At 38.6% G+C, this 14,163-nt stretch overlaps 1 protein-coding gene across 1 annotated transcript in view; it reads left to right on the forward strand.

Moving 5' to 3' along the window:
- Positions 1-14,163, forward strand: part of LOC131941292 (soluble guanylate cyclase 88E) — a 42,428-nt gene that overhangs the window by 541 nt on the left and 27,724 nt on the right. The window contains exons 2-4 of the mRNA XM_059300472.1: positions 3,087-3,482; positions 4,255-4,875; positions 12,547-12,646. Of these exons, the coding sequence (XP_059156455.1) occupies positions 3,315-3,482; positions 4,255-4,875; positions 12,547-12,646 (889 nt within the window). The 5' untranslated portion in view covers positions 3,087-3,314. The remainder of the gene's footprint in view (positions 1-3,086; positions 3,483-4,254; positions 4,876-12,546; positions 12,647-14,163) is intronic.

Consider the following 14,163-nt stretch of genomic DNA (forward strand, 5'->3'; position numbering starts at 1 on the left):
AATTATACGATTTATACTTTAATTAAGGCAACAATATTTTAATTAAGACGTTTAAATATTTTAATTACGACGTTTAAATATTTTAATTAAGACGTTTAAATATTTTAATTACGACGTTTAAATATTTTAATTACGACGTTTAAATATTTTAATTACGACGTTTAAATATTTTAATTACGACGCTAGATTCAAAGCAGACGATTCAAATGACGTAAATTTAAAATGGAAACGTTTTATTGAGCCATGTGATGGTATTGAGAAAAGCAATTTGAACAAATTACTATATATATTTATTATAGGGAGGCCAAGATTATAACTAATTATTGTGGTAATTAAAGCATGACTAAACGTAATAAGATACAGCAGATGACCATACATATAACTAGATTTGGTGGCTAGAAGTATAACTAGATTTGGTGGCTAGAAGTATAACTTGATTTGGTAACTAGAAGTATAACTAGATTTGGTAACTAGAAGTATAACTAGATTTGGTGGCTAGAAGTATAACTAGATTTGGTGGCTAGAAGTATAACTAGATTTGGTGGCTAGAAGTATAACTAGATTTGGTAACTAGAAGTATAACTAGATTTGGTGGCTAGAAGTATAACTTGATTTGGTAACTAGAAGTATAACTAGATTTGGTAACTAGAAGCATAACTAGATTTGGTGGCTAGAAGTATAACTTGATTTGGTAACTAGAAGTATAACTAGATTTGGTGGCTAGAAGTATAACTAGATTTGGTAACTAGAAGTATAACTTGATTTGGTTGCCTAAGAAAATGTGGATTATTGTTTTTTTAGGGGTTGCGAGCAAATATTGGGTACCAACTTCATTTAGATTAAAGTGGAAAATAAAAGAAGCTTTAAAATTTTAAGCCTTGACGTGTAAGATATTTCATAATCGATCAAAATTTTTATAAGAGAAAGCTGTTTTTAATGCTTTAAAAAGCTTTTTATTTTCTAGGTTTTTATATTTGTTTTATTTTATAATCCAAATCTCTTGTAACATTAGCGTAATTGAAAGGTTGAACCCTGTCCATCATCTAGATCACCTCCTATTTTTAACTCTTATCCAGGTTGACGTGAGGGGGGAGGGGATACAAACAAACGCTTGTACACACGTTCTCAATGAGCTCTAAGATAGCTCTCACTGGGTGTAAATATTTCCTTCACGCTATCTCGTTGGCGAACAGGTTGGGGAGGGGAGGGGGGGGGGGGGAAGGTACCAGATGGTAGACGTTGATTAGGGGAGAAAAAAATATCGTCTCGTTCTGTTTAACACACCAGCAACATTTAACACACCAGCAACATGTAACACACCAGCAACATGTAACACACCAGCAACATTTAACACACCAGCAACACTTAACACACCAGCAACATTTAACACATCAGCAACATTTAACACACAAGCAACATTTAACACACCAGCAACATTTAACACATCAGCAACATGTAACACACCAGCAACATTTAACACATCAGCAACATTTAACACACCAACAACATGTAACACACCAGCAACATTTAACACATCAGCAACACTTAACACATCAGCAACACTTAACACATCAGCAACATTTAACACACCAACAACATGTAACACACCAGCAACATTTAACACATCAGCAACATTTAACACACCAGCAACATTTAACACATCAGCAACACTTAACACACCAACAACACTTAACACACCCGCAACACTTAACACACCAAAAACACTTAACACACCAACAACACTTAACACACCAGCAACACTTAACACACCAGCAACACTTAACACATCAGCAACATTTAACACACCAGCAACATTTAACACACCAGCAACACTTAACACACCAACAACACTTAACACGCCAGCAACATTTAACACACCAGCAACATGTAGCACACCAACAACATTTAACACATCAGCAACACTTAACACACCAGCAACATTTAACACACCAGCAACATTTAACACACCAGCAACATGTAGCAAACGAGCAACATGTATATATATATATATATATATATATATATATATATATATATATATATATATATATATATATATATATATAATATATTTTTATTTTTGTATATGTATATCATTCCCATCCCGCCTACGCTACTGTCTCGTGTTTGACCTATTTAACTGTTTATTTGTAATTACCAAACGGTTAGAAGTTTTAGTGACTATATTCGACAACATGTTTTGTTAAACACCTGCTTCACTACTGTGTTTAAACACATGGTTCACTGTTGTTTAAACACATGGTTAACTGTTGTGTTTAGACACTACGAGACTACTTATGTCTACGGGAATGGTGAGGGCGTGGTGTGTGTTGGGGGGGGGGTGAGTGTCAACGAGAGTTGATCGATACCCAATAGAGATGCTATCGTTTTAATTACCAGCCTCGCTTTGGTGTCTCATCCCGCTTCACGTGCTCACGTACATCCAAACAACAAAGATGGCGGTTAAACCGGAAGAGACAAGGCTTGTTTTGGGTAGGATCGACTTAGTCCAGTATCGACTTAGTCCAGTACTCCTGTTCAGGATTGTTATCGACTAAGTCCAGTTTCGACTTAGTTAAGTATCGATATAGTCCAGCATCTACGTAGTCCATTATTCCAGTTCAGGATTGTTGTCGACTTGGTTTAGTATCAACTTAGTCCACTATCGACTTAACCCAGTATCGACTTAGTTCAGTACTCATGTTCAGGATTGTTATCGACTTAGCCCAGTATCGACTTAGTTCAGTATTGTTCAGGATTGCTATCGACCTAGCCCAGTATCGACTTAGCCCAGTATCGACTTAGTTCAGTACTCCTGTTCAGGATTGTTATCGACTTAGCCCAGTATCGACTTAGTCCAGTACTCACGTTCAGGATTGTTATCGACTTAGTCAGTATCGTCTTAGTCAACATCAAATCCCACCCCTACCTTTCCAAAACTATCGCACTCTACACACTGTCATAAAGTCTGACATTTGAACTTCCACAAGTTCAAATTTCAGACTTTGATACACCCACAACAAATGAGCAAACCGAATTGTGTCTCGTTAAACGCCATGATTAGCAGATTTGATTTATACTTTCAGTTGTTTCACCACCAGCCCTCTACCAGAGCCACGCCCCATATCTCCTAACTGTGACACCCCAGCCCACGAAAGTGTGACGCCCAAGCCCACGAACGTGTCACGCCCTAGCCCATGAAAGTGTGACGACCCAGCCCACGAAAGTGTGACGCCCCAGCCCATGAAAGTGTGACGACCCAGCCCACGAAAGTGTGACGCCCCAGCCCACGAAAGTGTGACGCCCCACCAGCCATGTACGGCCTGCTGCTCCAGTCGGCCGCCGATTTCCTAAAGAGCAAGTACGGCGAGGAGACGTGGGAGAGGATCAGGAAGGAGGCCAACTTGTCCGTCAGCGGCTTCAGCACACACAACGTGTACGGCGAGTCCTTCATGGTAGACATGGCAACCGCAGCATCAATGGTAAGTCAGTCAACCGCAGCATCAATGGTAAGTCAGTCAACCGCAGCATTAATGGTAAGTCAGTCAACCGCAACATCAATGGTAAGTCAGTCAACCGCAACATCAATGGTAAGTCAGTCAACCGCAGCATTAATGTAGACATTGCTATGTATAACAGCTGATAAGAGACCATTTTACTTGATGGGACTGTGAGGGTGGGGGAGACATCACGATAGACGTGATGTGAGGGGGGGGGGGTTGACGTTACACGGGTAAGGATCCCTGCAGTGTTTCAAAAAGACAAGCAAATCGATCTCTGCATGTGCAAGTAGCTGCGCTCCGAATGATAAAACGTGTTGTTTTTTTTTTATAGGGGCTGGTTTTCACCAATATGTGTATTCAGTCAACAAAACATTTCGGAAATTGGGAAAAATATTTAGATGAAAATATTTTAGCTAAGTCATCAACACATAGCCAATAAAATGATGCGTAAATATTTAGTTAATAAATTTTTTAGTGAACATTTATTTCGAATAACACATGAATCGACAAAACGTTGGAGCAACAATACGTAGCAGAAAAAGGTTTTGAAATTCCGTCCATTATCTTGTTCATTATATTTCCGTATTCGCACAATACCATTTGCACAGGTCAGTCTGGTACCTTGACATGCTTGTGCTAATTGCTTCGCCTTAATAGTACTCATTACAATTCAATCTTTGGCCCTTATGTGTCCATTACTATGGCACCTTGATTATATTGTCAGCCATTCATTAGTGTCTTCATTCCTCAGATCACCGGAGACACAGTGGACACCATCATGGACAGCTTTGGCGTGGAGTTCGTCAACTTTGTCGGCCAGTTCGGCTACGACCGTATCCTCAAGGTGCTGGGACGACACATGCGGGACTTTCTCAACGGACTGGACAACCTGCACGAGTACCTCCGCTTTAGCTATCCAAAGTTAAAACCGCCTTCGTTTTTTGTTGAAGATGAGACTAAAAATGGCCTGACCTTGACCTACAGATCAAGAAGGCGGGGCTACCTGCATTATGTCAAAGGTCAAATCCGGCAGGTCGGGAAAGTATTTTACAACACGAGGGTGGACATTTTTGTCGTTGCCAAAGACTTTAACGAGGAGAGTCAGACTAGCCACGTCAAGTTCCGCTTGCTCTTTGACAACAAGGCCTTCAGGGAGCAAGCCAAGCACGTGGTAGACAACATCGTAGACAGCATCCCCCTTCGCCCAGAGCTGCTGTTTGAGCTCTTTCCCTTCCACATCGTCTTCAGTAGAAAGATGGAGATCAGAAGTGTGGGCCCTGGGCTCCATGCCGTGTTACCCACAGCCGTGGGACAGTGCCTGCTGGACCATTTTCTTCTCGAGCGGCCTTTAACCAATTTTACATGGGAGGATGTGAGTAGCAGTTTGTTGATGTCTTTATGGGTGGATGTGAGTAGAAGTTTGTTGATGTCTTTATGGGAGGATGTGAGTAGCAGTTTGTTGATGTCTTTATGGGAGGATGTGAGTAGCAGTTTGTTGATGTCTTTATGGGTGGATGTGAGTAGCAGTTTGTTGATGTCTTTATGGGTGGATGTGAGTAGCAGTTTGTTGATGTCTTTATGGGAGGATGTGAGTAGCAGTTTGTTGATGTCTTTATGGGTGGATGTGAGTAGAAGTTTGTTGATGTCTTTATGGGTGGATGTGAGTAGAAGTTTGTTGATGTCTTTATGGGAGGATGTGAGTAGCAGTTTTTTGGTGAAGCATGTATCTTTATCTGCCACTTTCCTCTGAGTATGATTTGGAGCCAACACCTGTGACGTCACACGTCACCTGAGCCGCGCAGTGTTCATCAGATCGATACCGCCCAACGGATATTAATGGGCCGGCTATCCGCTGTTTCCTCTTCTTGATTTAACCCGGACAGTGGAATCGATCCCGTAATGTTTTCTGATAATCGGTTCCGAGTAGTCGAAGTTTTATAGGAGCCATAAATCTTGTCGAAACTTTTCATTTTCTGCAACTCATTCTTAAATCAAGTTCTAAAAAAACTCTATACAGGTCAAATGTCTAGTGTTGAATAACTATTTTTAAAAAGCGGGAGTGATCTCCACTAAACTTTCTTGAATATTGTTATTTAACACTTCGGGGAATGCAACTCGAGATATAGATATGATTTTTTGCAAGCTTTTATTTAACTTGCTTCCTCGTCCAGTCTCTTGACAGTCTGTCCTCTGTCTGTCCTCATAGATCAAAACGACCGAGGGAAATTTCGGGCACTTCTAGATAACAGATTCATTTGAAAGTTGGTACGTGGGTCAAGACATGAAGACAATGCATATTTGACTTAGATGGATACCTAATTATTTTTTTTAAATTTATAAAAATTTTGTGCAAATTAGTAGGCTGCTTATCCAAACAATTCCGCACTAATACGCGCGATTTCATGTTCATTAGGTGCGCAGTATATATATATATATATATATATATATATATATATATATATATATATATATATATATATATATATATATATATATATATATATATATACACTCAAAGACACCCGGACAAAATTGCAAAACTAAGTTTTTTTTACAGACTTATGGAGGTGTAAATCGTCGAGATTTGTGAAAATCTCGATTTCGATTTTCTGCAGAATTGCAATATTTCCTCTATACTTCGTTTACGAGAAAGTAAAAATCGAGCCATTTTATCGCAAATTTACCATTTCTATAGCCGACTCCACATGGCTATTTACGAATATAATAATAATATCTTGTCGTATAACATCATATAAGAGCATCAAATCGCTTTTGGTTCCCTAACACGTCGCTTGGGCCAGCAAGATTTGATGGTTAACAGACACACTTAGGAGGCTGGACATAGTGCTGACCACATTGATGGGTACCAGACACACTTAGGAGGCTGGACATAGTGCTGACCACATTGATGGTTAACAGACACACTTAGGAGGCTGGACATAGTGCTGACCACATTGATGGGTACCAGACACACTAAGGAGGCTGGACATAGTGCTGACCACATTGATGGTTAACAGACACACTAAGGAGGCTGGACATAGTGCTGACCACATTGATGGTTAACAGACACACTTAGGAGGCTGGACATAGTGCTGACCACATTGATGGGTACCAGACACACTAAGGAGGCTGGACATAGTGCTGACCACATTGATGGTTAACAGACACACTTAGGAGGCTGGACATAGTGCTGACCACATTGATGGGTACCAGACACACTTAGGAGGCTGGACATAGTGCTGACCACATTGATGGGTACCAGACACACTAAGGAGGCTGGACATAGTGCTGACCACATTGATGGTTAACAGACACACTTAGGAGGCTGGACATAGTGCTGACCACATTGATGGTTAACAGACACACTAAGGAGGCTGGACATAGTGCTGACCACATTGATGGTTAACAGACACACTTAGGAGGCTGGACATAGTGCTGACCACATTGATGGGTACCAGACACACTTAGGAGGCTGGACATAGTGCTGACCACATTGATGGGTACCAGACACACTAAGGAGGCTGGACATAGTGCTGACCACATTGATGGGTACCAGACACACTTAGGAGGCTGGACATAGTGCTGACCACATTGATGGGTACCAGACACACTTAGGAGGCTGGACATAGTGCTGACCACATTGATGGTTAACAGACACACTTAGGAGGCTGGACATAGTGCTGACCACATTGATGGGTACCAGACACACTAAGGAGGCTGGACATAGTGCTGACCACATTGATGGGTACCAGACACACTAAGGAGGCTGGACATAGTGCTGACCACATTGATGGTTAACAGACACACTTAGGAGGCTGGACATAGTGCTGACCACATTGATGGGTACCAGACACACTAAGGAGGCTGGACATAGTGCTGACCACATTGATGGGTACCAGACACACTAAGGAGGCTGGACAAAGTGCTGACCACATCATCCGTTCACATGTCTCGCTTAAGAAACACAAGCACTCTACTTCGTCTGCTCTATGTGTCCTTAGGTCTGAAAGCTTGGTAGCGCTGGGTGGAAAACCTGTAGCAAGATTTGGTGCTCCTGATTACCTACACTCCTACCTACACTCCTACCTACACTCCTACCTACACTCCTACCTTCAATCATGATTACGTACCATGAGGGGTTGGATGATAAGTAATGACGTAACTTTTGCGTGGTACTCAGAAAGCCCAGGTCTTTAACACGCAGTCCGCCGAGTGGCGCTGTGCTAATGGACGTCACATCCCTCTTCCGGTTCCCATTAACTCTGCCTTACCTCCCCTATGTGCCTTCGTCGTGTCCTCACGCTCTTGTGTAGGCTATGTGTACGTGCGTGTGTACGTGCGTGTGTACGTGCGTGTGTACGTGCGTGTGTACGTGCGTGTGCGAATATTTTTAAGTTTTAATGTGCCACATTAAAAATTAACCGGGATTGACCTCACCTAAGTTTTCTAGAATATTCTTATATAACACTACGGGGGATGGCGACTCCGGATATAGATATGTTTTTTAATCCATTTTTAAATACTTAAACTTTTTAAAATAGAACTATACTGCCCGACATCCCTTGGATAACTGTGGGTTTCGGGGATCATCCATAAAAAACATCACGTCTGTCACTTATCTTCACAAAAAACCAGACCACACATTCAAATAGACGTCACACCTCAGACGTTTTTGTCTTTTAAAAACACCTATTTCGGCTGAGCATGGGTCTGACAACACTATCCCTTTAAATGCTGAGATAACAAAAACAGGTCAACTCTACTTCACCTGCCCAGTGTCGTCCCCCCCCCCCAACTTAGACATGTTTTTGTTTTTTAAAACACCGATCAGAGTTTCTTCCAGACATCTCGGGGGGAGGGAGGAGAGAGGGGGAGGGCTCCACCCCCCTCCCCCAACGAAGAAAGTCTACCGTCTCCCTCCCCCCACCCCCGGAGAAAAAAGTCTGGAAGAAACACTGACACCAACATAGGCTGAGCATAGGTCTGACCACATTACCCCTTCATATTCTGACGTCACAGGTGAACTCTACACCTACCCATCTCTACTTCGCCTGCCCAGTGTCCCGCCAAGTCTCAGACAACATCTTTTTATCGTTTACAAAAAATATTCCGGCCGAGCATGGCTCTGACCACATTATCCCTTCATATGCCAAGAACACAGAAACAGGTGAACTCTACTTCACCTGCCCCGTGTCCTGCCAAGTCCCGATAGACAACTTTATCATTCACATCTATAAAAAAAATACAAAAATAAATAAATAATATTTACAAGATGTGTTTCGAACCCGTATCACACACACGGTTAGCGATTATACTATCAACTCACCTATCAGGAAAGTTACAATTAAAAGCAAATTTAGCGGTAAAGAATCCTTGTATGAAACTTAAGTTACGCATATAGGCCCTAGATCGAGCATTTCAAATTTAATATTATCCCACATTAGTCTATACCACAGCTAAACAAACAAAGGTTTATATAAAGTAAAATATTAAGGCCTGAAATAGTTTTGTATATCTAGATAGAGCTAGATCGAGAATTTACGTTAGGTCTAGAAGTAGAATTTACGTAAAGTCTATTTTTGCAAAATTAGCGGTATAGAATCCGCGTATGAATCTTAAGTTACGCAAATAGGCCCTAGATCGAGCATTTCCAAATTATCATATTCCATAGCTAAACAAACAAAGATTTATATAAAATAATTAAGGCCTGAAATAGTTTAATATATAGATTCTAGGTTCTAGATTTAGAGAATGTACGTTTAGTCTAGATCTAGATGTAGAATTTACGTTGAGTCTAGATTCTACATCTAAATAGTCTAGATTAGATCGAAATTTTAGATAGATCTAGAATTTCTATCTAGAACCTAGATAGATAAACCCTATGCATTCTCGAATAAGATGATCAGTGAAGCTAAACAAACTTTTTTATAAAATAATTAAGGCCTGAAATAGATTCTAGATGTAGAATTTACATTAAGTCTAGATATAGAATTAAGAATTAACATTAAGTCTAGTGACCTAGATCTAGATTCATAACTTTTTCTTCCTTCGACAGCTGATCTGTAGATCTAGAGACATTTATTGTAAAACTTAATGAAAAAGACAGTTGACAATTGATATAAGTTTTGTAACGTATAGATACAGCAAACGGACGTATTGTTAAAGTATAGCCGACAGAAAATTAGCTTTATAACGCGTTAAAGATCTGAATAGGCCACGAAATATTGTATTGGAGCCGCCATTGATTGTACTAAAAGTAAACAAATCATGTGAAGTCACTATTCACTCAAAGTAAAGTCGTTTTTCTAAACTTTTAAAATTAATGTGGTTAATCTACCAATGAATAAAACAATAAATGAATTAACTTCTTTTAAAAAATTGTGATTAACAGTCTGTCTGAAAACAAAAATTGTTTTCTACCTAATTACTATTTTACAGCTCTACACATAGCGCAGATTCTCTACAGTAGTCAATCGGAAAAACAAATAAATATTCAAACATGTAAACAAAGTTGAGTTTTAGTAGTATACTAGACTACCCGTCATCCCTTGGATAACTGTGGGTTTCGGAGGTCATCCACAAAATAAGATCACGTCTGTCACTTATCGTCACAAAAAACCAGACCCCACATTCAAAAAGATGTTTTATCTTTTAAAACCACCGATTTCAGACTATCACTTCATATACTGACGTCACAGGTGACCTACTCAACTCTATTTCACCTGCCCAGTGTCCCGCAAAGTCTCAGAAAACATGTTTTTATGGTTTAAAAAAACAATTCCAGCCGAGCATGTCTCTGACCACACTATCCCTTCATATGCTTAGGACAAAAAAAAAACAGATGAACTCTACTTCACCTGCCCTGTATCCCGCCAAGTTCAGATAGGCAGCTTTATCATTCACATCTAAAAAAATAAACAAAAAATTGAAAAAAACATTTAACATTGACGTAATGTGTCTAGAACCCGTGCCACCCGCTTGAAAGCCGGTTACACTAACAACTGTGCTATTCAGACTCGTGACATCACTGACGTTTTTTATGGTATAGTTTAATACTTTGAGTCTCCTTATGCAACTTAATTTACGCGCATAGATCTATATCAAAGTCTAGATCTAGTAGTAGTAACTTTCAAATTAAATTTTATCTTAAATTAGCCAATTACATAGCTAAACAAACAAAGATTTATATAAAACAAGGAAGGTCTGAAATTATCTAGATCTAGATAGAATTATATAGATCTAGATTCTACGACTCGTTTGCTTAAGTCTTAAGTCTAGTTTTTGCGTAAATCTTGCTAGATCTAGATTAGACCTATTCTAGATAAATCTAGATCTAGATAAATAAATCACAAAGATTTATATCAAGTATTTAAGGGCTAAAAATGTATTATGATTTTTAAATGGATTGTATTTTTATCTAATTAATCTTTGGATTGTATCTAATTAATCTTTGGTTTGACCTAGATTCCAGATCTAGATCTATAAATAACTTTCTTGGCCACCTGATATTTACATCTATTTATAGATAACTTTCCTGGACAGATTGTAGAGCTAGAGAAATTTATTGTAAAACTAAATGAAAAAGACAGTTCAAAATTTATATAAGTGTTGGAACGTAATAAAAACAGCAAAAGGACGTATTGTTAAAGTTATAGCCGACAGAAAATTAGCTTTAGAACGAGTTAAACTTTTGAATGGGCCACAAAGTCTATGACGGAAGCAGTGTTTCTTCTAGACTTTTTTCTCCGGGGGGGGGGGGGCACTTGAAATCTTCGGGGGGGGGGGGGGCGGTAAGCTTTCTTCGGGGAGGGTGGACACTGTTAAAAGTATATATTTTCTATATAAATTATATAAATTTTATTTCGTTCGGGGGGGGGGGGGGGGCGGTAAAAATTTTTCGGGGGGGGGGGGGGGGCTTAGCCCCCCCGAAGAGATGCCTGGAAGAAACTCTGGATGGAAGCCACCATTTTATTGTACTAAAAAGTAAACAAATGTGACGTCACTACTCAGTCAAGGTAAAGCCATTGTTTAAAAATTTTAAAATTAATGTGGTTAATCTACCTATGAATAAATCAATAAATTAATTAACTTCTCTAAATAATTTTGTGATTAACAGTCAATCTGAAAAGAAAATATGTTCGTTACCAACATATTATTTTACAGCCCTACACATAGTGCAGATTCTCTCCAGTAGCAAATCAGACAAACAAATAAATATTCAAACATGTAAACAAAGTTGAGTTTTAGTAGTATAAAGATAGAAGATAGATAGAATCTCGTAAAAAAAAAAGAATTGCGCACCAAGTGAACGCCAAAAATCTCTGTATAAAAGTGCGGAATATTATTAGTACTTGATAAATTCACATGCGTATTTTCGAGGAATCGGAAATAGCGTAAATTACTACTTCAGGTCAACGGAAATTACTCAAAATTTGAGAGAAGGCAGACAAGAAGATCTTTTACTTATAAGTGAAATTTCGTTCATCTATCTTAAACAGTAATCAAGTTGGCTTTTGAAAAATTGAAAGTAGAATAAGTTCCACTTCCGGTTATCAGAAATCGCTGAAAAGTTGATACAGAACTACAAATTCGATCTAATACTTATACATCAAATTTCATCAACCTAGCTTTAATGGACATACGGACAGAATTACAAAGCCCAGCTTTCCTGACTCGATTACGCATAGACCGCTGAAATTTTGATAAATCTGCAATTATTATTTTTGCCCGATCAAAATAAGCCCCTTATAATCCGTATATGACGAAGTAATGAAGTTTAAAACGATGAAAACTTTCAAAATTTCATTTGATTTTTGTGCACGATTACAATACTTCCTCTATAAAAGAAAGTAAAAATAGAAGAAAAAAAATCAAACACACATTTCCACCACAAATAAACATACAAACATAATCGGTTTCATCCTTATGGATTTTATTCTACGCTAATTATATTTTTTCATGGCTGGCATATTTTTGTAGATAGTAATAATATATACACGGGTAGCAAGTTGTATAATATATTCTATACCATATTGTATTCCAGATATTACATCACACCAACAACGTTTTCCAGCTGGTTGGTAAATCCCCTGTCAGTCAAACAACTTTGGACACTGAAGTTTTAAACAATTTTAAGGAAAACGGTCAGTATTTCAAATGTAGTTCTGTTTAATGTGTCTCAGATTCGCCACCAAATGTAGGCAAAAACATTTTTAATAACAAGCTTTCACATAATTATGCACTAACAGGGAGAAAATAAATGATGTTCTTCAATTATACAATAATGCACAACTAGTTAAAGAGAAAAGTTTGTTATTAAAACGTTTTGTATGCATTTTATTCTATTTCAAATATTTTAATTAACTAGCTTCTTCGTACTTACTTATGTCTGTTTCGGCATGGGTCGAAACTGGCGGACTTTTGTTGAAAATAATATATTGGATGTTTTAAATGTATAAACTAAACTTTATTTAAAGAAGGAAATGTTTAGTTTATATTTATACATTTAAAACATCAGTAATGTCAGAAAAAAATAAATAAACCTCATCTGAGTTTAGAGAAAGTTTGTAGCAGGTGCTAATTCGTTTAGGGCAGTCTTTTTATTTTTTATCATTTTAACAGGCTCTTGTATGATATAGTTGGATTATAAGTTTGTTAGATTAAGGTCATACAATTGACATACAATACCAAAATCACTGTACACATTGGAATACGACATGGGTATTTCGTTGACTGGTTGATTGTATAATGAAACAAGCTGAAGGAAACAAACTGAAATCCAACGGACACAACAGCTCAATCAACAACAAATGATCAACTGGTTGATGAAGCAGTAATAACCGGTTTAATGATGGTGGCACCAACCATGAAGTTATGATTAGAATCAGCAGCGATAGAATGCGTATTAGCATTATAAGTCAACGTGGAGTTCTAATGCATTGTCAAAAAAAAAATTCAAGCAGGATCTATAGCTAAATGTGAAGTCTCTTTCAATGTATGGCTCGAAGCTAGGTTAAAGAGAGTGGAGAATAAAAAGGTGGTGGTTAAGGCACAATATGAGACAGACAAAACATAACATCACTAAGCGGGTGGTGATTAAGGCACAATATGGGACAGACAAAACATAACATCACTAAGCGGGTGGTGGTTAAAGCACAATATGAGAGAGACAAAACATAACATCACTAAGCAGCTGCTTGTTTGAGGTCCACGGGGTAAGAGGACGAGAAAAAGACCCAATAAATCATGGAGAAAATAGTTTGAAATAGAGAAGGGGGGGGGGGGGGGCTGGATTTTTAGGTTTCGATCTTCATAAAAATCAAGTGAGTTGACGAAGTGTTGCCTACGCCTATGCTCCATGGGAAGCCGAAACGAATAAAAAGAAGAAAATCAAATGAGTTTAGAACAGTGGGTCCCATCGAACCCAAAAAGTTCGGTAATTCAGTCTCATAGCTTCCGTCAAGACACACACCCGACTCATAGGATTCACGATCGGATTTTGTTCGTGTGGACGATACAGCTATTATGAGGGGTTTGGTGAATGCGCTTATTAAACTGGTGGGGTTCTGTGCCTCCAAAAAGTTAAGAACCACTGCTTTAGAGTGCACTTTGTAGACGGTGCAAGCTTATTTGGTCTACTTTTGGTCGTGTCTTTAGAACA

This window comes from Physella acuta, unplaced genomic scaffold, assembly GCF_028476545.2.
Source record: "Physella acuta isolate Inbredline_101_S28 unplaced genomic scaffold, ASM2847654v3 ptg000355l, whole genome shotgun sequence".
NCBI classification, from domain to species: Eukaryota; Metazoa; Mollusca; class Gastropoda; family Physidae; genus Physella; species Physella acuta.